This window comes from Pleurodeles waltl, chromosome 9, assembly GCF_031143425.1.
Source record: "Pleurodeles waltl isolate 20211129_DDA chromosome 9, aPleWal1.hap1.20221129, whole genome shotgun sequence".
Taxonomy (NCBI): Eukaryota; Metazoa; Chordata; class Amphibia; order Caudata; family Salamandridae; genus Pleurodeles; species Pleurodeles waltl.
The window spans coordinates 31,273,154-31,299,728 of record NC_090448.1 but is presented as its reverse complement, the minus strand read 5'-3'; the positions used below and the strand labels follow the sequence as shown (position 1 = coordinate 31,299,728).

General features: G+C 46.2%; 1 protein-coding gene and 2 non-coding genes across 3 annotated transcripts in view; all 3 read right to left on the bottom strand.

Moving 5' to 3' along the window:
* QARS1 (glutaminyl-tRNA synthetase 1) overlaps positions 1-26,575 on the bottom strand; it is a 343,605-nt gene that overhangs the window by 162,974 nt on the left and 154,056 nt on the right. Inside the window, exons 9-12 of the mRNA XM_069206197.1 lie at positions 25,408-25,493; positions 22,066-22,152; positions 20,902-21,001; positions 7,045-7,123 (exon numbers count right to left, since the gene is read on the bottom strand). Of these exons, the coding sequence (XP_069062298.1) occupies positions 7,045-7,123; positions 20,902-21,001; positions 22,066-22,152; positions 25,408-25,493 (352 nt within the window). The remainder of the gene's footprint in view (positions 1-7,044; positions 7,124-20,901; positions 21,002-22,065; positions 22,153-25,407; positions 25,494-26,575) is intronic.
* LOC138260602 (small nucleolar RNA SNORA14) lies at positions 7,327-7,457 on the bottom strand. The gene has a single exon (XR_011198910.1). It is a non-coding gene; the product is annotated as a small nucleolar RNA SNORA14 (small nucleolar RNA).
* LOC138260601 (small nucleolar RNA SNORA14) lies at positions 22,931-23,065 on the bottom strand. The gene has a single exon (XR_011198909.1). It is a non-coding gene; the product is annotated as a small nucleolar RNA SNORA14 (small nucleolar RNA).

Genomic DNA, 26,575 nt, shown 5'->3' with positions numbered 1-26,575 from the left:
TGTGTGGGGGATCTCAGAGCACCCATGGCCCTTGCTGTATCTGTTCTTTTATAGCTTCTCGAGGGTAGCATCCACGAGAGCCAAAAAGATGCTCCTTATCAAAGGGCATGCTAGGGATCGATTGCTGTACTTCTGGTTTGAAGCCATAGCAGCAGAGCCATGTGTGCCTTCTTATAGGACACTTGTATTGATGCCTTCTTATAGAACACTTGTATTGATGCCACATGCAGCTGTCTCTGCGGCGTCCAGGGCACAACAGATATAATTATTTGCGACTGTTTGCGGAGTAACAATTTGCGGTGCTCATCTGGGAGAAATTGGAGGAGGGCCTCCATTTCATCCCAGTGAGCCCGGTCATACCCGACTAGTAACGCCTGGGAATTGTCAATAAGCCAATGGTTAGCTGCCTGTGCAGTCATTCTTTTGTCAGCAGCATCGATTTTCTTACTGCCCTTCTGCGGAAGAGGAGTCACCTGTGGCCTGGCTATTAGCACATTTGGTGGCTACGATGGAATCAGCAGGGACCTTGGACCTAATATATATAGGGTCTGAGGGAGCGGATCTATATTTTTTTCTCTACTCTAGAGGTGAGAACCCTAGAGCGGACGTGCTCCTTGAAGATTTCACCAGCATGACGAAGTATGCCAGGGAGCATTATGAGAAACTGGATACCCCGGTGTGTAGATGTGAGCATGTCAAACGGAAGTCCTGTTCGACAGGGTCCCTGTGTAGCTCCACATTGTGAAATACAGCTGCTATTGCCACTACTTGCTGGTAGAAGTAGTGCCCTCTGGTGGTGAGGGGCATGCAGGGTATAATTCAGAATCAATGGACAGGATGGGGTCAGGGTCGGAAGTGCCCCAGGGATCCAGATCATGCTGTGCCCCGCCCAAATCTTCCCCAGCATATAGAGGGAATCTTTGAGAGGTATAATCTTTTGGAGTAGGTGAGGCAGACGAATGACGACGGGAGTTAGATGGAGGAGAAGAAGGGGGTGGAAGAGAAGATGAAGGTGGAAGAGGAGGTGGAGAAGGACTGCGAGACTGGCTGGTGGCCTTTTCCTTGCTTCTTTACTTTGGAGGAGGAGTATCCAGGGCTTCATGAAAGGACAACTTCCTCTCTAGCAGTACAGGAGGAGAAGCAACAATGCCTCCTGTACCCTCCTGAATATGGAGGTGGCGCGGACATGTGTCCATAGTGTTTAGGACAGGCTGCACAGGAGAATGTGCAGCCTAAGACTGACTGGAGTCTCTCTACACCAGATGGTGGTCCGTGTGTGGAAATTTAGCGTGGCACCAAGGACAGAAGCAAAACTGCATTCGTTCCATCAGCCTGGCATAGTGTTCGGTGCTGCATGACGACGTAGGCACGAAATGGGCGAAGGCGCGCTGGAGGGCGTGTGGTCAGTGCCCAGACTGACAATTCGAGACAAGTGCTTAGATGGGAACGTGCGAGCGAAAAACAATACCATCGAATAAGAGAAGATGAAAAGAAAGATTGATTCGAAAGATGGAATGAAGAGACTCATGTCTGAACCAGACGGCAAAGAGAAAATCTAACAAAAGGAGTCGATGCCCATGAGCAGTATCACCGACAGGAGGAGTCACTCGATCCTGTGACTCAAAATACTTCTTCAAAGAAAAACAACTTGCACCACTGTGGACCAAAAACTAGATGGCAGGAGTATGTAGAGCATGTGTAGCTACAGCCACACAAGCCACTGACCATACATTATCCTTTAGGATAAAAAGTGGTACACGCAGGGCCACCAGACCATAAAAACTCAATGTGGCATTGTAGGAAGTTGGCTCTGTATGCACTATTTCAAAGTAAGGAATAGTATGCACAGAGTCCAAGGGTTCCCCTTAGAGGTAAGATAGTGGCAAAAAGAGATAATACTAATGCTCTATTTTGTGGTAGTGTGGTCGAGCAGTAGGCTTATCAAAGGAGTAGTGTTAAGCATTTGTTGTACATACACACAGGCAATAAATGAGGAACACACACTCAGAGACAAATCCAGCCAATAGGTTTTGTTATAGAAAAATATCTTTTCTTAGTTTATTTTAAGAACCACAGGTTCAAATTCTACATGTAATATCTCATTTGAAAGGTATTGCAGGTAAGTACTTTAGGAACTTTGAATCATTACATTCGCATGTATATTTTTTACATAAAACACAATAAGCTGTTTTAAAAGTGGACACAGTGCAATTTTCACAGTTCCTGGGGGAGGTAAGTTTTTGTTAGTTTTGTCAGGTAAGTAAATCACTTACAAGTCTCAGGTTTGGGTCCAAGGTAGCCCACCGTTGGGGGTTCAGAGCGACCCCAAAGTTACCACAACAGCAGCTCAGGGCCGGTCAGGTGCAGAGGTCAAAGAGGTGCCCAAAACACATAGGCTTCAATGGAGAGAAGGGGGTGCCCCGGTTCCGGTCTGCCAGCAGGTAAGTACCCGTGTCTTTGGAGGGCAGACCAGGGGGGTTTTGTAGGGCACCGGGGAGGACACAAGTTCACACAAAAAGTACACCCTCAGCGGCACTGGGGCGGCCGGGTGCAGTGTAGAAACAAGCGTCGGGTTTTCAATGTAAATTAATGAGAGACCAAGGGATCTCTTCAGCGTTGCAGGCAGGCAAGGGGGGGGGGGGGGCTCCTCGGGGTAGCCACCACCTGGACAAGGGAGAGGGCCTCCTGGGGGTCACTCCTGCACAGGAGTTCCGTTCCTTTAGGTGCTGGGGGCTGCGGGTGCAGGGTCTTTTCCAGCCGTCGGGAAATGGAGTTCAGGCAGTCGCGGTCAGGGGGAGCCTCGGGATTCCCTCTGCAGGTGTCGCTGTGGGGGCTCAGGGGGGACAACTTTGGTTACTCACGGACTCCGAGTCGCCGGAGGGTCCTCCCTGAAGTGTTGGTTCTCCACCAGTCGAGTCGGGGTCGCCGGGTGCAGTGTTGCAAGTCTCACGCTTCTTGCGGGGAGTTGCAGGGGTCTTTAAATCTGCTCCTTGAAACAAAGTTGCAGTTCTTTTGGAGCAGTGCCGCTGTCCTCGGGAGTTTCTTGTCTTTCTTGAAGCAGGGCAGTCCTCAGAGGATTCAGAGGTCGCTGGTCCCTTGGAAAGCGTCGCTGGAGCAGGTTTCTTTTGGAAGGCAGGAGACAGGCCGGTAAGTCTGGGGCCAAAGCAGTTGGTGTCTTCTGTTCTTCCTCTGCAGGGGTTTTTCAGCTCGGCAGTCTTCTTCTTCTTGTAGTTTCAGGAATCTAAATTCTTAGGTTCAGGGGCGCCCTTAAATACTAAATTTAAGGGCGTGTTTAGGTCTGGGGGGTTAGTAGCCAATGGCTACTAGCCCTGAGGGTGGGTACACCCTCTTTGTGCCTCCTCCCAAGGGGAGGGGGTCACATTCCTATCCCTATTGGGGGAATCCTCCTTCTACAAGATGGAGGATTTCTAAAAGTCAGAGTCACCTCAGCTCAGGACACCTTAGGGGCTGTCCTGACTGGCCAGTGACTCCTCCTTGTTTTTCTCATTATCTCTCCTGGACTTGCCGCCAAAAGTGGGGCTGGGTCCAGGGGGCGGGCATCACCACTAGCTGGAGTGCCCTGGGGCATTGTAACATGAAGCTTGAGCCTTTGAAGCTCACTGCTAGGTGTTACAGTTCCTGCAGTGGGGAGGTGTGAAGCACCTCCACCCAGAGCAGGCTTTCTTTCTGTCCTCAGAGAGCACAAAGGCTCTCACCGCATGGGGTCAGAAACTCGTCTCTCAGCAGCAGGCTGGCACAGACCAGTCAGTCCTGCACTGAACAACTGGGTAAAATACAGGGGGCATCTCTAAGAGGCCCTCTGTGTGCATTTTTTAATAAATCCAACACTGGCATCAGTGTGGGTTTATTATTCTGAGAAGTTTGATACCACACTTCCCAGTATTCAGTGTAGCCATTATGGAGCTGTGGAGTTCGTTTTTGACAGACTCCCATCCCATATATTCTTATGGCTACCCTGCACTTACAATGTCTAAGGTTTTGCTTAGACACTGTAGGGGCATAGTGCTCATGCACATATGCCCTCACCTGTGGTATAGTGCACCCTGCCTTAGGGCTGTAAGGCCTACTAGAGGGGTGACTTAGCTATGCCACAGGCAGTGTGAGGTTGGCATGGCACCCTGAGGGGAGTGCCATGTCGACTTAGTCATTTTCTCCCCACCAGCACACACAAGCTGGCAAGCAGTGTGTCTGTGCTGAGTGAGGGGTCCCTAGGGTGGCATAGGACATGCTGCAGCCCTTAGAGACCTTCCCTGGCATCAGGGCCCTTGGTACCAGGGGTACCAGTTACAAGGGACTTACCTAGGTGCCACGGTTGTGCCAATTGTGGAATCAATGGTACATTTTAGGTGAAAGAACACTGGTGCTGGGGCCTGGTTAGCAGGGTCCCAGCACACTTCTCAGTCAAGTCAGCATCAGTATCAGGCAAAAAGTGGGGGGTAACTGCAACAGGGAGCCATTTCTTTACAGGCATGCTGATGGAAACGCCACAATGCAAGTTAGGCCTTGCTTAACACTGGGGAACAGGTAACTAACCTACACCTCTCCCCTGTGTACTACCTCCCTGCAGTGGAGAGAGGCAAATGTGGAAGATCAGAGCTCTGTCAACCACAATATGGCAAAGATAGGTGGGACATCTACCAGTAACAGTCAAGAAATGCAATGCTGTGCTACACAGAGGGGTCCAACATCAAACAACTCTACCACTTGGTAGTTCAATACAGGCTCTACCAAGGCCCAAAAGGGGATAATGGAATAGAAGGGCATAGGAAACAGTATAAATTAGATGCTAGCTGGAATAAGCATCTTATAGATGACACTCCGTCTGAGGCCAAAAGGTGAAACTCGCCAGAATGTACACATCACCCTAAATGTAGCCAAAAAATAAGTATTTCCTACATTAACCATTTTAGTAGTTTCTCATCTAGTGGAAGCAGAATTTCCATCACGTCATCTCTCACAGAGCAGAAGAGTAATACACTGGAAAGCGCATAGCATTCTAGGAGCAACCGTAGGTGCCCCAAGGGTAACATTTTCTTCTCCATCTATTCCACCCACGCTCAAGCTGTGGGGGACAGGGAAAAGAACGTCTGTACACCTGGAAGCCTATAGTCTCAGTCCCATTGTAGTTGGTTGAGAAAATAGAAATATCAGGCCAGGGACCACGAGGCCACCTCATTGCGCACGGCTTGTGCAGAAAGTTGATCTACTCCCAACAGACATAATTGAACACAACATTTCAGAAGTTCGGACACATAACCCCTCCAAAACATTTTGAAAAGAATGGTGGTTTTAACCTCTGCCTGCTAGCGCAATGCGTTCCCCAAAGTTATAGGGTCCTCAGATGCGACTACTGGGGGTGGGGTCTACAAAGAGTAACAAACAGAAGTGCTGAGAACATGAAGGGTTTTAGATGCCATTCAAAGAATATTTCATAGTCCATCTCTACCTGTACCTCAGGCAGCAAAACTCAACTGATACATGATCAATAACTGCAGGAGCATCAGTAAAGGGCGCCCCATAGGACCAGAGATAGAAGTCGGATACAAACCACGTGTAGTGTCAGTACTAAAGCAATGGTTAGGGCTTTGGTGGCACCAGTCTCAGCCTGAAGCAGGTGGCTATGCTCCTCTTATTTGCAAAGTCAACTGGCATCAGGGAAGGGTCCACCTGCAGGCTGAAGAAGATTCTGGCATCTTGGAGCCCAACCGCCTACCAGCGGGGCTGGAGGAGGGCAGTGCCTAGGTGGCAGAGTTTGGATGAAACTTGCCACCTCAGCGGGATTAACTCCAGGACCTGGAAAGGCTGAAAGATGCTCCAGTAGTGCCAAACACAAAGTTGGAGCAGTTCCAGACACTGACGTCAGCTGATATCCACCAAAGCAGACACTGCTCCAGGGATAATGTCTAGACAAGAGAGCCAATATGCAGACCGGAAGAACTGTCCCACGCTCAGGCCCAACGTTGAGGTCAATACGAGCTGCTCAGTAGTCAACTTTGATGAAGTAGGAAACCTGCAGCATCATACGTATCCAGGGAAAAGGATCTTAACAGGTGCCAGCGCTTGTTGCAAACTATGGACTCATAAGGACCTGCCCGACTGTCTATGGATGCAAAGGTCAGTCCGGGTGCTTGAGGGCGGTCCCAGAGATGTCACAGCATCCCGACTCCAAGCGCTGCATGAAACTGAGTGCCTATTGAATGGCAAGAGTGGCACCTAGTGCCATCTGACATCTTTAGTGGTTCTGTTATGTCACATCCAGGGAGGTACTGGAGTCCTGGTGTAGCCTTGGCACTCCCTGGCAGCATGGGAGAGCTATCTCAACTTTTCTCAGTCCAATCTGGAGCCCGGAGAAGGTTCAAGAGGTGAGGAATCTGCAAGTAAAAGTACCTGGGAGAAGGGGCGATTACTGCAGCTATCAGGTGTGATAACTCCAATAACTGTGGTAGTTTCACATTTCTCAGGCGGACCACTGGGTAAAAAAAAATCAACACAACACGATTCCTGCGCCAAGACATTATAGAGACCTGCAGTATCAGTAAATTCAAATACACGAGTTCTCTCAGAACTTTAATGGAGCCAGAGAGGAGTCACTTTAGATAACAGCACAACCTACCATTCTGATACACAACTCCCATTTGGAAGCCCATTTCTGAATAACCCAACTCTGGAAGAGAGGTGAACTAAGCGATAGATGAATAAAGTGTTCTGCCCAGATCAGAGAATTTGGCCAAGGGAGTGTTTCAAATCAGTTTGCTGGCTCCACAGTGTAGAATTGAGCCACTAGAAACTTGCCAAGTTCCTCCATCACATTCAGGCCTCAATGACTTATTTACCTACACAGGTGTGAGAGACTCAAGAATGAAACCAGGAGCACACTGCAATCTTGGTCCCTTGCTTTAGGGATCGGTTTCCAGAGCAGAAGGCTTGGTCTTTCTTTGGAGCAAGAGGAGGCTTAGCTTGGGACCGAAACACTGGTGCTGGTCTACAAATGTAAGCTGAATCGGAAATCAGAATGGCACTTACCTTTTAATGAGCTCCACTGCCCACTCATACAGCTGGCCAAAATTGTCTGATGCATGCGTCACTGCATAAGGCTTGTAACCTGAGAGCAGAGGATGGAAAAGTAAGTTAAGGGTTAAATGTTATACCATTTTTAAGTTTTCAGCAATTTTGCAGAACTTGTGAAAATGAGACATTCAGGATGAAATCAATGAGGATTTTTTTCTTTTTCGCTTTGCTAATCCGATTGGGGCGGTCAATGCATAAAGAGATTCATGACCCTCTCTCAATGGAGCCATTCAAGAGGACTGTGTGAGAGGTGAAATAGGCCAGAAACACAGGTTTCTGCACTTTGGAAGTCTCACTGTTTGCTCTGGCATTTCTTCTTGTCTCTGCAGCCATGGAGAGGTGACTGCAGAGGGGTTTTAGAAATGCACCCCAGGTTCCAACAGGAAAATAAAGTCATCCAAACGTTTTCTGCACCCTAAAGCATGCCCTATTAATACCTCAAGACAGTACCACAAATCCCATTTATTTTTTCCACAAGCCAAAGAAGAATTGTCTGGCGGTTACACTTTCTAATCCCAAATTCCTCACCAGAATTTGGACGTTTTCATGGCAGTGCTCCTGCACGCCACCAGCTGGGGAAGTGCGCCTCCGCTGTGAATTTGTTCCTTCATGGAGTGGCGGAGAAGATCTGCATGTGAGTGCCACCCTTGCATGCCGGCATCAGTTTCTTTGCTGGACTCTCTCAATGCCTGCAGATCTCTCATTTCTGACCCTTTTTAGATGGAGAGGTGGGAAGGACAGTGAGGAATCTGCAGTTACAGTAGCTGCTGAAAGAATGTTACCCAAAGTAAATTTTGTTCTTCTGATAGATACTTCTAACCATATATCCTTCACCTTGAGGACAGATACCAAAGCAGTACCCCCCCAAAATGGAGAGTCTATGGTTTGGGCTTCGACCAAAACGTCCTGCAGGACCGAACTGACAAAATCCCTTCTCATCGACCCTGGCAGTCAAGGAAGTTGTGCTTTGTGAACAAGTGAACGTATGCCCAAGTCTTAGCTTGACAGGGTCTCGCAGATCTTAACGCAAAGGACAATCCAGTTAAACAAAGTCCTTTTCTGCACTGCTTTAACTTTCTCCTCGTTCCAGAGAACCCAACAAAAAAGTTGATAGTCAAAGATAGCCTTTGGCACAATGGATGTAAAAGCGTAAAGCCCTTTTGAGGCCAAGCCAATCAAGTGTGTGTTCCTCTTTCGAGGGTTCAAGAGGGGCAAAGATTATTGGAAGTATGGAAGGACCCTGAATTGCACCAGGTCTGATCACAGTCCCCAGCCACAAAAGGGTTGAGGTGATTGCATCTGGGCCAGGGGGCAGCAGCTGCTTGTACACCAAGCCTCTGAAGTAGCCTCTTAAGGACCAAACCGGATTATAAAACTATTAGGCAGGCATGTAAAAGTCCAACATAATTGCTGTGTCCTAGATTTCCTTGAAGCAACCCAGGATAGAATCAGGCAGGATCCATCAAAAGGTAAGTCCAGCCTGCAAAGCTCCAAACCATGCATGGCAATAGACACACCAGTGCCGACTGCTCGCCCCAAGCAATGGTAGTATCCAGACCATGCAGAATCACATATTTTGCTGCATTCTGACCATCCTGAATAGTTTGAGACAAGGAGGCCATAAACTCTTCCAGGACTGCCAGCATATAGACAACCAGTAAGCAAACTGCATTGAAGGACCTCATGGCTAGACTGGTCGAAGAGAACTTTCGTTTCCCAAACACTTCAATCCTTTTAGACTCCTTGTCCAAGAGGGATGTAGGAAAAGAATTAGAATTCATTTAGCTGATGGAAACCCTGAAAAGTACTACGCCACGCAAGAAAAGTAGGGTAGTGCAGCGTCAAGCAGTTGCACCTGCCTCTTCACTTGGGGCAAGAGCAAGGCTTAGACCAAGTGCCCTAGGGATGACCGCTTGGGCCGCGCTGAATAGGAGTAATGGCTGAGAGGTAGCTAGTCTGGCTGCAGAACTGTAAGGGTGTTTGTCTTAACTTCAACAGAAGGTAAGTGTAGTTCCAGGACATCTGATTACTACAACAAAGCAAGCACTTGCTTCTCTTGGCAACTTAGGAGATCAGCCCTGTAGCAATGGAAGTATCCAGCCCAGTGGCCTCCTGTAAATCCACGTACGAACTGTCATCATCATAATGCGGGGGTAAATCACCCCCAAAGTCTCCACTGCTATCTCAGAGTGGGGCAAACTCAGAACCAAAAAGTTGATGGAGCCTCTGAGGACTGCTCCGTGGCATTGGAGATCTGATGTCCGAATCAACAAGGTTCGCTGGATAGCATCCTCGGTTGGGGTCAAGACTGATTCGGCTCAGAAGCCTGCAATGGATCCCCCTCTGGCACCAGTGACGATTAGCGGGACCGTCGCAGGCCTTGGAGCTGGGATGGAAGTTGGCACCGGAGTCTGTGGGGAACCCAGGGGCGTGTTCCAAGGACTCAGATTGAAAAGAGGCTGGATCCGCCAGCGATAACTGGACTACAGGCGCCTACAGGTCCTTAGGGCCGGAGGGCATGGCAGATGGAGCCAAACGAGTGGCAAAAATATGAAGCAGGGCCTCCTTAAATACCTCAACGTGCAGCAGTGCCGATGGCCCAGGGAACTTAGGGCACAACAGGATGAACTGTGGGATCCGCTCCTCAAAAGCAGAGGTGGAGCGAGACCGAATGGCACCTGGACTCACTTGCAACCTCTGTTTAGATAGAGAGTGGCAGGATGTGGTTGAATCCCACTTCACCTTATGTTTCCTCTTCAAAATGGACTTCAATTTACTGCATGACTATGAAGATGACCTGTTGTGGCATCGGCCTCAGGAGCAGGTCCGCACCCTCGACTTGGATGGGGCTTGCGCGAGCTCTGTGACTTTGATATAATCTGCAATATACAGCTTCGCTACATGGTCCCGGATCGCCTTAAGGTGCATGAGGACATATTCCCGATGTAACAACGTTGTGCCCGAGACCAAACAACAAAGGCACACCTCGTGCAGGTCCAACACTAATATTTGCATGGCTTGAACCCTGTAGTTTTAGGAGGGGACACTGTTCCCTTGAACACTGGAAATTCATTTGAAGTATTCATAAACCCAGCACAACACAGGGCGGAGTTCAAAATCGGCATTTGAAGGCGCAGAAAGAAAGGAACTGATGCTAGCGAGCAGGTGTGGCGCTCATGTTCATCTCTTCTATGTCAGTTCCAGGCCAGAACCAGTCAATGGAGAGCCACTCAGCACCACCTAGTGGCATGGAGGAGCACTGCTATGAAAACTCCTGGAGACAGTCTGGAGCCTGGGGAATATTCTAAACTTGAGGTCTGCGGGTACAAGTATCCATCAGAAAAACATTTTTAGCCATGCATGTGCTTTCTGTGGTGACAGCTTAACATTAAATTTCTTTGTTTAAATGCCAAATTATCAGGAAATCCCCAGCACATTTTATCCTTTATATCTTTCAAAATGAAGAGTATGATTCTCCGTCACCGGTTCTCTACTAAACCTTCAGTGCTTATGTCTACTTATTTAACATTAGTGAATGATTGCATAATTATTTTTATATATACTTTCAAGACTTCCTTCTCCCAAAGTATTTTTCAACACTGGGAATCTGAGGCCATGGTAGCGGTGGTGATGCACTGACCTTTAAACCACTGGTTGGGTTAAACCTACACACTCTGTTCAAATATGTCATGCTACACGGTTAGTGGCATCCCCATATTGTTTTTTAAATCTGGAAAGCCTATTACTTCCCTGACCCATCTCACATCATTTTACTTATTTGAAGAGATCTTCTACTTTTAACAGCTCATTTACTCCCTTCAAGTGGTCAAGGATGGAGACAGATTGGCAGCTATTTTTAATTTTGCGGCTACTTCTGTTCCAAAGTTTAAAGAGCTCCTCGATCCCTCATCTTATCTAATCTAGCTTGGGCCATGCCACACTACAGCTAAACACAATCTGGTCCGCTCGCTTTCACGTATAATTCCCTTTTGCTGCTTTGAGGTACAACCTGGAAGCTTGGTCATTGAGCAGATTGAAGTGCATGGCAGAACACAGCCTCTAGCTCCAATTAAAACACGCTTGGTGTTTAAAGCCAAAACATTCACAGACAGATGCTCTTTTTTTGGAGTTTGCCATTTCCCTCTGAGCTGGGCGTCTGTATTTTGTTTTACTTACTACCATAATTATCAATGTCTGTGCCTCTTATAGGATATGTAGAAAAGATTAAAACACAGCACCCCATTCAACCCAGACTAGATCACTGTAATCACAACAGTGTGTACAGGATTCCCCCCCAAAAAGAAAAAAAAAGAAAAAAAACACAGACTGCTATTATTAAAACAGACTTCTAAACATTTCCTGAGCCTCTTGGAAAGTGATCATGCGTGGCCCCACAGTAGTTTACAATCAAATTTAAAATCCTCTTTAAGACCCAGTTCATCTGAATGAAAAATCAAACAACCTCAAAACTATGCCCGTGACATCGCAGCCAGGAATCTACTATCAGCACCAGTGACCGAAACTTTCAGGCAGATCTCTGGGCATCAAGGACCCAGACTTTAAAAAACATCCTTGGGTTGTTTTCTGCTTTTTCTATAGATGAACATCGCTGGAGCGTCCTGTGGGCTGCTTCAAAACTCTTTCAAGAGCCAGTGTGATTAGCACCAGTGAGGTTAAGCAAAGGCTTGTCGGAAGAGAGGAGTCTTCCAAGATTTCATGATCTAGAGTAAGTTAAGGAAGCAAGTTTCAGAAGGAATCAAGCTTCAGAAGGAGGATTTCGTGTGCATGAAACAATTATCCATCAAAGTATTTAACTGCCAGGAGGATGGCAACATTTTAGGTGGGTATCTTAGGGCTCTGATCGGTGACCGCGGAAGCAGAAAGCTGATGAGGCAGGATGGTGCTCAGACCTCGAAGGGTCTGGGGTACCCCCTACAGGCTTCTGCACTGAATCCTTCGCTTCACTGGGAGCCAATGAAGACTCATAAGAGAAGTAGAGAAGTGGGGAGGAGATTAGAACAGTTGAGAAGCAGGTAGCATAGTTTTGGACTCTGCAATGTGACCATGGTTTACGCAGGGTGACCTGTATGCATTCCACTTCATTACTCAACTCAAGGACCGCTGTGATCCCTTGAGGCAGACGCAGTAGGGATATGATCACACATGCAAAACTGGCACACTGTATTTTGATGCATTCACTTGGGGGGGTGGGGGGGGGGGGGGGGCGGGGGGGGGTGGGGGGTGGTAGATGGGGGAGGGGGGTGGAGAGAGCAAGTGAGCGGAAGGGGGCAGTCCGGAAGGAGGAAGTGAGGATCACCTGAAGAGGAATCACAGTCTGAGAGCAGTTAAGATAAACTCAATGATCTTGCATCCAGTTTTGTAACCGCACAGGACATCCCACGACTGTTAGCCAATTGCTTGGGCCACTGACGTATTTAACATGGATTCTGGGTGTTATCTGCATACATATGGTAACCTACATTAGGGCTGTTAAACATTTTTACAAGGCATGCCATGCGGATAGCGAAAATGAATAAAGAAACACGGTCGATCCTTGAGAATGCTGCAGGCGACACTGGAAGGAGAACAGAAGAAAGGCTAAATGCACCTGCTGCCCCCTCTTGGTTAGGAACAAAGAAAACAATCTGAAGGCCGCTCCCTTCACACAGAAGAGGGTGACAAATCCTTCGCCGAGTGTGAGGTCATCAAGGAGACGCTGCCGACATCCCAAGCAGAATCAAGAGCGCAAGACCACCCTTCGATGCACAGCGGCGGGTGGATCTCTTCAAAGACAGAGGTTGGATTCTTCATTCTTGGAGGGGGCGGAAAACCAATCAGAAATCACCCGGTGCAGTCCAGGGTGAACTGAAAGTTGGTCGTTTCCGTAAACAAGCATTTTGGCTAGGCAGACAAGACGTGAAATTGGATGGTAGGCCGTGTGCAAGTCTGGGTCTAACTTCTTCAGTAGTGGAGGGACCACAGCATTTTTGAGCGACTGCGGGATTTCTCCATAGTGATGAGAGTTTTAGACATATTTTGTGATAAGCAGGGTGGGAGCAAGGTTGGCGGGGTGTGATGACCTTGGCATTACTTTCAGAAATCTGACACTTACATATTCCTGACTCTTTGATGAAAGAAAATTCAGATGCGGATGAACACACCACCTGCAGGTTGGAAAACCTTTGAACATTGAATCCTTTAAGTTGGCAGTCTGTTGGAACATGTGAGGCTCAAAGCGGTGATACAGAAGGATCAGAACATTGTAATGCAGCTCTCCAGTGAGTTCAACACTGTGGACTGACTTCTCTTCTGTCACCGATTGGAGGATGTGAGTGAGGGATTTGAGATCTACGAAGCAGTGTTGCCAACATCTATGCCACAGTTTCATTTGGGAATGTTCCGTTGACCTGTCCCCAAAAACTCCACTGTTCTTAAACATCGACATTGAGGGACACGTGATCCCAAGCTCCACTCCTCAACATCAGTTGTTTGTTGCTCTCAGAACACTGATGAGCAAGAATTTACTGAAACTCAATGGTGATAATAAATTCTGCATTTGGACTTTAAATAAAAAACAGAAATCCCATAATAAATCTCATGTGTGAAGCATGAATTCTCAATGTGGTTTTAATCTTTTTATTGATTTTTTCATATAAATCCACAACAGCTGACAAGTGTTTTGTCACCAATGTGACTTTTTCAAGGCTAGTAGTAATGTCACAAGCGCCACCATCTGGACTGCAACATACAATTTTCAAGAAGACTCCCTAAGTATAAAGATGGTGAAAACAGTAGGTCTGTTTATGTGTTATCTTATTAAAGTAGCCAATAATCTTGTCACGAGACAAAATGTCAGAGTGCCAAACCGTGATAAGTCCGTACTCTAAAGTCCATCACGTTATCAAACAGTATCCCTCCGAACGTAAAGATTTTCTACTTTACGTTCGGAGGGACGCTGTTCTTGGAAATGTTCTTTGCTCACTGGAACAGGTTACGACCTTTTGTGGCTACATTTACCCATACTGATTACGAGGATAGCTTCCTGTTGCGGATCTATATGAAAAGTCAATAAAAGGATCTTTTTCACGCACAGCTGTCTACGCATCCTTACTATAAAGGGATTATCTACCACTTGTAAATCACTAACCTAAATGTGTGCGGACGTTTTTTGTAGTGTATTAGTTCATATCAGTCTCTTGTAGATTAACAGAATATAAGCTCTGGTAGTAGGGCTGTCATTACCTGACCGGCACCAAGAGGGCTGATTATTTTGATGACAATTTCCAACTACTCTATTTGAATTTCTCTTATGTGGAAGTGCAGGTGCTCATTCCACTAATACCTATTTTCGTTTCATGGTTTTAATCTCGATTAGATTGTGCGCCGTCACATTAATGCCGTCATAAAATGTTTTCATATCAATGTCTGTTTTGGATCATTGCCATTCATTCATTGAAGGATAAACCTGTTGGAGACGTTTGGCTGCATTATGACTGTGGAGCTGAAAATGCAGGATTGAAATAGAGAATGTCGTACAGCAAGAGAATTGTTACTTGTGTTGGTGCAGACTGGGGGAAAAAAAAAAAAAAAACACTTCTAGAGAGGTGATCAAGGTTTTGTTTGCCCTATGGTTCAGAAACAATATTTCACAGATTCAGCAAACATGGAAAGGAAAATGTCACTTACCCAGTGTACATCTGTTCGTGGCATTAGTCGCTGCAGATTCACATGCTGTGCATAGTCCGCCGCCTGGTGTTGGGCTCGGAGTGTTACAAGTTGTTTTTCTTCGAAGAAGTCTTTGAGTCACGAGACCGAGGGACTCCTCCTCCTTTGTTTCCATTGCGCATGGGCGTCGACTCCATGTTAGATTGTTTTCCCCGCAGAGGGTGAGGTAGGAGTTGTGTATGATAGTAATAGTGCCCATGCAATGGAGTGAATGCGTATGTACATAATAAAGTTTAAGTAATATATTTACAAATGTTGAAGATTACTTCCATACGGCTACAGGCTCCCGGGGAGGCGGGTGGGCGCATGTGAATCTGCAGCGACTAATGCCACGAACAGATGTACACTGGGTAAGTGACATTTTCCGTTCGGTGGCATCTGTAGCTGCAGATACACATGCTGTGCATAGACTAGTAAGCAGTTATCGCCCCAAAAGCGGTGGTTCAGCCTGTAGGAGTTGAAGTAGTTTGAAATAATGTTCTTAGTACAGCTTGACCTACTGTTGCTTGTTGTGCAGTTAACACATCTACACAGTAGTGCTTGGTAAATGTATGAGGCGTAGACCATGTGGCTGCCTTACATATTTCGTTCATTGGAATATTTCCTAGAAAGGCCATGGTAGCACCCTTCTTTCTGGTTGAGTGTGCCTTTGGTGTAATAGGCAGCTCTCTCTTTGCTTTAAGATAGCAGGTTTGGATGCACCTAACTATCCATCTAGCAATGCCTTGTTTTGATATTGGATTTCCTGTATGAGGTTTTTGAAATGCAATAAATAGTTGTTTTGTTTTCCTAATTAGTTTTGTTCTGTCAATGTAGTACATTAGTGCTCTTTTGATGTCTAATGTATGTAGTGCTCTTTCAGCTATTGAGTCTGGCTGTGGAAAGAACACTGGCAATTCTACTGTTTGATTTAAGTGGAACGGTGAGATGACCTTTGGTAAGAATTTTGGGTTGGTTCTTAGAACTACCTTATTTTTGTGTATTTGAATAAATGGTTCTTGTATAGTAAATGCCTGTATTTCACTTACTCTTCTTAGAGATGTAATGGCAATGAGAAATGCAACTTTCCACGTTAGATATTGCATTTCGCAAGAATGCATGGGTTCGAAAGGTGGACCCATGAGTCTTGTTAAGACAATATTGAGGTTCCATGAAGGAACAGGTGGTGTCCTTGGTGGTATAATTCTTTTTAGGCCTTGTATAAATGCTTTAATGACAGGTATTCTAAATAGGGAAGTTGAATGAGTAATTTGCAGGTATGCAGATATTGCTGCGAGATGTATCTTTATGGAAGAGAAAGCTAGATTTGACTTTTGCAAATGTAGTAAATACCCTACAATATCTTTTGGATATGCATGCAATGGTTGAACTTGATTATTATGGCAGTAGCAAACAAATCTTTTCCATTTACTTGCATAGCAGTGTATAGTGGATGGCCTTCTAGCTTGTCTTATGACCTCCATACATTCCTGTGTGAGGTTTAAGTGTCCAAATTCTAGGATTTCAGGAGCCAGATTGCTATATTCAGCGATGCTGGGTTTGGATGCCTGATTTGTTGCTTGTGTTGTGTTAACAGATCTGGCCTGTTGGGTAGTTTGACATGAGGTACTACTGACAGGTCTAGTAGTGTTGTATACCAAGGTTGTCTTGCCCATGTTGGTGCTATTAGAATGAGTTTGAGTTTGTTTTGACTCAATCTGTTTACTAGATATGGAAGGAGAGTGAGAGGGGGAAAAGCGTATGCAAATATCCCTGACCAATTCATCCATAGAGCATTGCCTTGAGATTGCCGGTGTGGGTACCTGGATGCGAAGTTTTGGCATTTTGCGTTTTCTTTTGTTGCAAATAGATCTATTTGAGGTGTTCCCCAAATTTGGAAGTAAGTGTTCAGGATTTGGGGGTGAATTTCCCATTCGTGGACCTGTTGGTGATCCCGAGAGAGATTGTCTGCTAGCTGGTTCTGGATCCCTGGAATAAACTGTGCTATTAGGCGAATGTGGTTGTGAATTGCCCAATGCCATATTTTTTGTGTGAGGAGACAACTGTGTCGAGTGTGTTCCCCCCTGTTTGTTTAAATAATACATTGTCGTCATGTTGTCTGTTTTGACAAGAATGTATTTGTGGGTTATCATTGGTTGGAATGCTTTCAACGCTAGAAATACTGCTAACAATTCTAGGTGATTTATATGAAACTTTCTTTGATGTACGTCCCATTGTCCTTGGATGCTGTGTTGATTGAGGTGTGCTCCCCACCCTGTCATGGAAGCATCTGTTGTTATCACGTATTGTGGCACTGGGTCTTGGAAAGGCCGCCCTTTGTTTAAATTTGTACTGTTCCACCATAGAAGCGAGATGTATGTTTGGCGGTCTATCAACACCAGATCTAGAAGGTGACCCTGTGCATGTGACCATTGTGATGCTAGGCCCTGTTGTAAGGGCCGCATGTGCAATCTTGCGTTTGGGACAATGGCTATGCATGAGGACATCATGCCTAGGAGTTTTAAGACCATCTTTGCGTGTATCTTTTGTGTTGGATACATAGCTTGTATCACCTTGTGAAAATTTTGAACCCTTTGTGGACTTGGAGTGGCTATCCCTTTTGTTGTGTTGATTGTCGCTCCTAAGTATTGCTGTGTTTGACACGGCAAAAGGTGTGACTTTGCATAGTTGATGGAGAAACCCAGTTTGTAAAGGGTTTGTATAACATAATCTGTGTGGTGTAAACACTTTGTTAGCGAGTTGGTTTTGATTAACCAATCGTCTAGGTACGGGAACACGTGTATTTGCTGCCTCCTGATATGTGCAGCTACTACTGCTAGAAATTTTGTAAAGACTCTTGGTGCTGTCGTTATTCCGAATGGCAACACTTTGAATTGGTAATGTATTCCTTCGAATACGAACCTTAGGTATTTCATGTGCGAGGGATGTATCGGTATATGGAAATACGCGTCTTTTAGATCTAACGTTGTCATGTAGTCTTGCTGTTTCAGTAGTGGTATTACGTCTTGTAACGTGACCATGTGAAAGTGGTCTGATTTGATGTAGGTGTTTAGTGTTCTGAGATCCAATATTGGTCTCAGACTTTTGTCCTTTTTCGGTATTAGAAAGTACAGTGAGTAAACTCCTGTGTTCTTTTGCGTTTTTGGTACTAATTCTATTGCGTCTTTTTGCAGTAATGCTTGAACTTCTAGTCCTAGATTGTCTATATGCTGTTTGGACATCTTGTGTGTTTTCGGTGGGACGTTTGGAGGGAGTTGGAGAAATTCTATGCAATAACCATGTTGGATAATTGCTAAGACCCAAGTGTCTGTTGTTATATCCTCCCAAGATTTGTAGAACTGGCTTAGTCTTCCCCCCACTGGTGTTGTGTGAAGGGGTTGAGTGACTTGTGAGTCACTGCTTGTTTTGAGGGGTTTTGGGCCCTTGAAATTTTCCCCGGTTTCTTGGGAATTGGCCCCCTCTGTATTGGCCCCGAAAGCCTCCCCTTTGATACTGTCCCTGGTAGGTAGACGGTGTTGTTTGTGAGGTGCTGGGTTGTGTGGCTTGACCTCGAAACCCTCCTCTGAAAGTTGTTTTGCGAAATGTGCCAAATGTGCCTCTGCCCTGCGGGGAATAGAGTGCGCCCATGGCTTTGGCTGTGTCTGTGTCCTTCTTTAATTTTTCAATTGCAGTGTCCACTTCTGGTCCAAACAATTGTTGTTCATTGAACGGCATATTGAGCACTGCCTGTTGTATCTCCGGTTTGAAGCCGGATGTGCGCAGCCATGCGTGCCTCCTTATCGTTATAGCAGTATTTATAGTTCTTGCAGCTGTATCTGCTGCATCCATAGAAGAACGGATTTGGTTGTTGGATATGTTTTGTCCCTCTTCAACCACTTGTTTTGCCCGTTTTTGGAATTCTTTGGGGAGGTTCTCGATGAGATGCTGCATCTCGTCCCAATGGGCTCTGTCATATCGCGCTAGGAGTGCCTGCGAGTTGGCGATGCGCCACTGATTTGCAGCTTGTACTGCAACCCTTTTCCCGGCTGCATCAAACTTTCGCCTCTTCTTGTCAGGAGGTGGTGCGTCGCCTGATGTGTGCGAGTTGGCTCTTTTACGAGCTGCTCCTACGACAACTGAATCTGGTGTCAGTTGTGATGTAATAAAAGCAGGGTCTGTGGGTGGTGCCTTGTATTTCTTCTCCACCCTTGGGGTTATTGCTCTGCTTTTAACTGGCTCCTTAAAGATTTGTTTAGCGTGCCTTAGCATTCCCGGGAGCATAGGAAGGCTTTGATAATTGCTATGGGTGGAGGACAGGGTGTTAAAAAGGAAGTCATCCTCGATAGGCTCTGAATGTAGCGATACGTTATGAAACTCTGTTGCCCTAGCTACCACCTGAGCATACGCTGTACTGTCCTCAGGTGGTGAGGGCTTAGTGGGGTACGACTCAGGGCTATTGTCCGATACTGGGGCGTCATAGAGATCCCATGCATCCTGGTCATCTTGGCTCATGGTGGTATGAGCTGGTGATTGTGATGGAGTCTGTGCCGGTGATATATGAGTTGCCGGTGGTGGAGAGGGTGGTGGAGTTACCTTCTTCACCACTTTTGCTTGTGGTGTTTTTTCTTGTTGTTGGAAATCTAGTTTCCTTTTTCTTCTGATTGGGGGAAGGGTGCTGATCTTCCCTGTACCACTTTGTATAAAGATCCGCTTTTGCGTGTGATCTACAGCTGTTGTTTGTAATTCCTCCTCAAATCTGTGTTTTTGAAGTTGGGAGGACAGTGATTGTTCCTCTGAGTAGGAACTGGCTTTCGGTTCGGTTGCTGGGCGTTTTGGCACCGAAACCGTGTCTTTTGTTGTTTTCGGCTCCGAAGAGATTTTCCTCTTTTTCGGTGTCGTACCTTCTTGGCGTCGACCATCTTCGGTGCCGCTATCTCTGTGCCGAGCAGCTTCGGTGCCGCTGTCTCGGTGTCGACCGTTTTCTGCGGCAGTTTCTCGGTCCCGAGATTGCTGCGTGCCTGTGTCTCGACCGGAGTCGGACGATCTCGGCACCAGCTCGCCCTTTTTCGGTGCCGATGGGCGGTCACCTACTTTATGGGTTGAGCCATGGCCTGTCGGCAGTGGCGTCCCCTGGGCTTTGTCTGTTTTTCTGTGTGATGCTTGTTTCGACGTCTTACTCACGGTTTCTTCGACATCGAATTCTTCGGAATCCGATTCGTGGATGGAGAATGTTTCTTCTTCTCCCTCTTCCTCGAACCGTTGTTGTCCTGTCGGCGTGGACGCCATCTGCAACCTTCTGGCTCTTCGGTCTCGGAGCGTTTTTCTCGACCGAAACGCTCGACAGGCCTCACACGTTTCTTCTTTGTGCTCGGGTGACAGGCACAAGTTACAGACCAAATGTTGGTCTGTATAGGGATATTTACTGTGGCATTTAGGACAGAATCGGAACGGGGTCCGTTCCATCAGTCTCGATGTTGCACGCGGTCGGGCCGACCAGGCCCCGACGGGGGATCGAAATTACCCCGAAGGGCTACCGGAGCTCTTCAAGATTCGGTGTCGATTCTAATCTAACCCGATACCGAACGAAACAATACCGACGAATTTTCAGTTGATTCTGACTAACTTTCCGACCCGAAACACGGAGCGAAAAGGAACACGTCCGAACCCGATGGCGGAAAAAAAACAATCTAACATGGAGTCGACGCCCATGAGCAATGGAACCAAAGTAGGAGGAGTCCCTCGGACTCGAAAACACTTCTTCGAAGAAAAACAACTTGTAACACTCCGACCCAACACCAGACGGCGGACTATGCACAGCATGTGTATCTGCAGCTACACATGCCACCGAACACCTATTTTCTATACTTCCTGCATAATTACTACAGGAGCAGTCAGAGAAGCATGCTCTCCTAAATTACCGGCACTTTTGGGTTAGTTCACTCAGACTGCAGGGGCCTCAATACAAACATAACAGCACATTCTATAGATGTGGTCTTTGCTTGTTTCTTAGACCTGACGCGGCTGACCCATGCAATGATTCATTGTGAAGGGAAGGCTCAAGCCAAGGCATGGTGCCTCCCAAGAAAGCATGACATGCGCACACCTTACCCAGCCACTCCACCATGTCCCTGATGGCCGTAAAGTACTTCTCCTCCTCCTTCTCAGGGTTGGTGTCATCGTACCGCAGGAAGCAGATACCGTTGTTCGCCTGCCGGAGAGGTGCACAGTTAGATAGGCCTCAGCAGTTCAGAATGACCCGCCTTCCTCCTCCAGAGTCAGAATCAAAATCGTTCCTCAACAGCACGCCTGCTTCCAATATGCGTACTTCCCTTGATGAATGACTAGCACCATGCTTCTGAAACCAAGTCAAAGGACACCTACTACACAGAGTACCATGCCACAGGCCAAAATAACAAAGGTTCTTAGAAGTAGGAGTTTGTGGTGTCTTATAAGAAGACAAACCACAGATCAAAGGACTCTCACAAGCAGCTGTTTCATGTCATGGAACAAACTGTGGATTATTGGACACTTGACCATGAGGTGTTTGGTCTCTCATATTTCAATAAATCCACTTAACTAATGTTCCCCATACATCTATCACACAACAAACTTTTAACAGTCTACTTCAACTTAAATTTTGGGCGACTAATCAAAATCAGCATTATGCCTAGCAGCGTCAGAGGGCGGTCTCTGTTGGGGTGTGAACTGGTTACATAAGGGATCAAACTGAATCTGTGAATTATTAGTTTGAAATGCAGACTTAAAACTTAGCCAATAAAGCTTCCTCACAAACTTTGCATTGAACAGCCAGTCCCATGATGGCCGACTCAAACCAGCTTTAAAAAATCTGCCCCCAATAACTTTCAAGAAGCAATTTAAGATTACTATCCTAGAAAAAACTAGAAAAATTAGGTTTTGTTACAGCCGAGTACCTCTTTCTGATCCTTTTAAACCCCTCTTCTGCCATGTTATCTCCTTCCCCCATTCCTCCGCTCCCCCATACTTCTGCTGATCTTTTATTTCAGCCATTCTTCAGGTCCTGAATGTTGCATCCTAGCATGTGGTTAAATGCAGGAGTCAATAAAACACTCATACTCCCAAAGGTTGTGTTGCAAAGCGCTCTGATGCTCTCTGGCTAAGTAGCTGCTATCAAAAACGCCATGCTGTGCTCTTCAAGGCGCACTAAAGCATCATTTGATTGAGTAACTACTCAGGACTAGAAGTCAAGGAATTTCCTTCACTAAACCTTACATTTACAGTCGCCTTACCCACCTTGGCATACCCAAAATTGAAGTTGATCGCCTTGGCATGGCCAATGTGCAAGATCCCATTGGGCTCCGGAGGAAATCGTGTCCTCACCTGGGAAATGGGAGCAAAATGTATTTAATGATTAAAAATTATTCTTCTAAGATCACACAACTTGCAGCCTAGCACAACTCGAACCAGTTAGATCATGTATAACTGGGTAATGCCCCATTCAGAATTTTGCGAGGTTGGATTTATCAGCACGTGACACAGAAAGGGTGACAAACCATCTACTGCAGAATGTAAAGTGCGCATGTGCTGCAGGACGCCATGTCCTACGTACCTCTGATCCTGACTGATGAGGGCTGCACAAGATCTTGCATCATCCTTGTAATCCTCATCATCAGGTAAAACACTGGAAAAATTTGAAATATTATTGACTGCTTCCCTCCCTAAATACTGGCACACTGGGGCTGATGTCCCCAGCTCAGATCTGCCTCACTCCCTGCTGCACATAATTACTACAGTCATGATGTTTCGGTCCCAAATGTGTCTTACGCACAGATGCTGTTCAGTCACCTCAATTACTCCGTCCTAACACTCTGCAACCCACCGACACAAAGTGGTATATTTATCTGCCCAGGCTGACAACATTTAGTGCAGAAAAACGGTCTCAAGTTCCATTAGCCAATGAATTAGGCACCAGGTCCCATCTCTTCTAACTGTACTTCAACTTCTAAGACTGGCTCTGTCCTAATTGGGTAGAATCTGCCAGTCGATTCGCCGAGTATCTGATGTTGTACAAGTGCTTCTGGGGCCAAACTCCTTTGTTCATGCTTATTTGTAATTTAGCTCAAAAAATGTTGGTACTGTGACATGGATATTAAATGAAAGCCTGTGCGAGAGGTGAAATAGCACAGAAGTACAGTGACCACTGTGCCTTGGACCTCTTGCTGCTTTGCTCTAGCATTCCTGCTTGTCTCTGCAGCCAAGGGGGGGTAGCCACAGAGGGGTTTTAGAAATGCCGGTCAAGATTCAACGGACGAAAGTGATCAGACTGAGAAGCTATACTGGGGCAACATCCATCCCTAGTACATTTGTTAAACGCTTCGCCATGACATCAGCAGATTCTCCCCCCCCAGCACTAATAAAGGAAAACATTACTTACTTGAAACACTATTTGTGCTTGTAGTGCTGTAGATTCACATGCTGTGCAAACTGCCACCATGATGTACCCTGCTCAGGTAATTAGGAGATGCTTTTGTTCAAGGAAAGTGTTTTGTTTTCAAGGGAACTCATGGGATGTGAAAAACAACATCAGTAAAGCGAAAGTACTGACAAACTTTTCAAACTTATTCCACTACACTTGCATCCAAGAGGTACAGATGGTCCATGTGAATCTACAGCACTACAAACCTGAAAAGCGAGTGTTACAGGTGAGTAGCATTCTCCCTTTGCATCATGTGCAGATGCAGGCTGCATGCTGTGCATGGACTGAGAAGTAGTACTCAACCTCCTAATACAGTGTCCTGCGAGCAGAAGTGGCTGCTGGGTGGAACAGAGTTTTAAGTACAGTTTGACCAACTAATGACTTGTCTGGCATTAATGTCAACACAGGGGTCCGTAGTAAAAGATATGGATGTCAGATTTAGAAATATGCCTATATGCAATAGATTGCGGGTTCCTATTTTGAGAACTGACTGAGGTGTGACACTTAAGGTACATTTGGCTTTGGAATAATATACTTGGATGCATCAGACAATCCATTTTGCCCGGCCAGCTATGGAGACAGGCCTATCAAGATGCGGTTGTGGAAAGGCAACAAACAGCGCTTCAGATTTTCTAATGGACAGAGTGGAACCAGATGTACATGGACATCTAATGTGCGCATTGCGTGGTTTTGCCACAACTACTATCACCCCCAGTGTTTCCCTCTCATTTAAGGTTCAAAATTACGTTTAAAAAATGTGCTACAGCAGACCCCGCTTGTGGGCTCAGGCTCTTAATAACAACCCAATCATCAGAGGAAGATTGTCCGAGAGCTTCAGAACCTCAGTCCAGCCTACCTCCAACAAGGAGACACCTCAACATGCTTGGACCACGTGGGAGCCTCTAGAAGACCCATTAACAGCAAGTCTAGCCTCTCGAAACTGGACAAGCAGGCCTGAATGCCATTTTGAGATTGAGACGAATTATCCAGTTGCTTCTCATGCTAGAAGGTAACGTGACTGGGGTACAAGTGGTACCTAGAAGGAGACGTCTCGCACTGTGAGCCGTATAGGAAGTAGCGTATTCATTTTTTTTACACAACAATATTTGCAATGACAAAAATTAAGAATCAAACAGTTTCACTTTATTCACAAACAAAAAATGCCTACTCTGTGTGGGTCAACACGCATTTTGTTTTTCTCCCTAGATTATACCTACCCAGCCAGGAGCCCGCGGGGTATTATGTTGCAGGGACTGGTGGATAAAGGGGAACTGCTTTCTTACCGATTCATTTTAATCGGTGTATATACAGTTGCAAAACAATACCAAGGACGACTGCATGAAAAGTACTGAGCCAAAAATACTGTGCAAAAAAAACAAAAAAACTAAAAAGTGTGGCCAAACTGGATTTCTACCACCTAGAGGGATCTCTTTGCTAAAAAGGAGTGCATTTTGAATAGCTGATTTTGCTTTCTGATCAATTTCTCTGCAAGAGCTGCACGCCAGAGCGAGCTGCACGCCAGAGCGAGCTGCACGCCAGAGCGAGCTGCACGCCAGAGCGAGCTGCACTTAGTTTTTTTCCAAAAAGATCAAAACCAGCACACGGTCCTACTTGTATTTTGAATTACAAAGAGCAGTTATCCTTTTTACCAACTGCCAAAGTCGAACATTTTTGCATGTCTGATTTCAGTATCACACAGACTCCCAGTTCAGGCAGTTTCAACCAACGCTGAAGCTTCATAGAGATTAGGACCATAATTCAACAATGTGAGAAAAGCAAGCACAAAAGAAATACTGATAGGACCTGGAGGAAGAAAGTAACATTTAAAAAAAAAAATACACTTCTCGGCCTTGTCCTGCTTTACACGTATATCCTGGAATTTTCTGCCTGACCCGCTACTCCCCAACTTCCAGTCTGCTAACCTTCTGAAAAAGGCTCAGGTCACTGCTGTATCATCCCATCTCCAAGTCCCACTGAGACACTGCTGGCAGCCTCGGTTTATCAAATGTTGTAGATGTACAGATCACATGCTCTAAGGCTGAAGGCTTACGCAACATGCCAGGCCACACCGGTTAAAGAAGATCTACGCCACTGCAAGATTAGAGGATGGCCAAGAACCCCAACCCTCCGCCAACCTCGTCCGCAAGCCTCACACTCACCTGCCCACCTGTGATCTCCAGGTGTTTCTTCATCAAGTTCATGGTGTTGGGGGTCACCACATAACCTTCAGTCTTGTAATTTTCACCTGACAGGAAAAAAATAGGGTTTTACAAAAACATATTTATACATTTATAACACAAGGGCTTTGAAAGCTTTCCAGTGGTTGTTTACTACTTTTTTTTTTTTTTAAACATTAAAACAAACTTGAAACGCTCAGTAACTTTGTTAATCTTTACCCTTGAGTTCCCCCTTATTTCCAACTTTTGGAAGATGCTCCAGTCCAGCGGTGGGAATAAAGTCAAAGTTACAAGCTGCAACATTTTTCTTCAGCATAAGAACCTTCTAAACAATTTGCATGGGCTTTGCAGATCTGAGCAACAACCTGCTTCCTTTTATATCCTCTCAGTGTCATAAGGAGGGGCGTCAAGAGGAGGCTGTTCCTGCGGTTCTTAATGTTTTCTTTCAGTGGACTTGAGAATTTGAGTCCCCTGTGGGCCCAGCTCTGGAGGTGCACCCAAAGTGTAGCCCAATCAGAGTGAAGGCATCTACCACTCCCCTCTCACAGGCCAGGATGAGGTGAAGGGCTGTTTAGGGAACAGAGTTCCAATGCAAGGGCGGACGCATGCCCTGCACCTGTGGGGAGACAGGCTACCACCTTTCCACTGTGAAGGTCTATCCTCCCATGTGGCCATATGTGGCATGTGGTTCCAAACAGGCAACATGCGCACAGCTACACACGGGGTGCTTTATCGTGTCCACAGTCGTTTGTCCACAGTACTCAATCATGATGTTTGCCTGTTTTCATTGTCTTTCAGCCATTCAGCCCCTTAATGTCTCAAACCTTTACGTTTATCTTACATTTGATTTCTTGTTTAGGTTACTTCCACCTACAACTATACTACTTACAGAATTCCACGCCACTGTACTCCATGCCACTCCACGTCACTATACTCCACTCTACACTGTAACTCTATGCGCCACTATATTCTACACCACTAACTCTTAGCCATGCTGAACGGCAGCCACGCTGCTGCACACCATGGCTAAAAGACATTGGCAATGCCCAGAAGTGGGTCCTGTGCTCACTGTGTCACTGGCTTCAAGCTAGCCTGGCTGATGAAGGGTGATACTATGAAACCGGTCCCAGGATGCTTGCTTCCGGTCCAG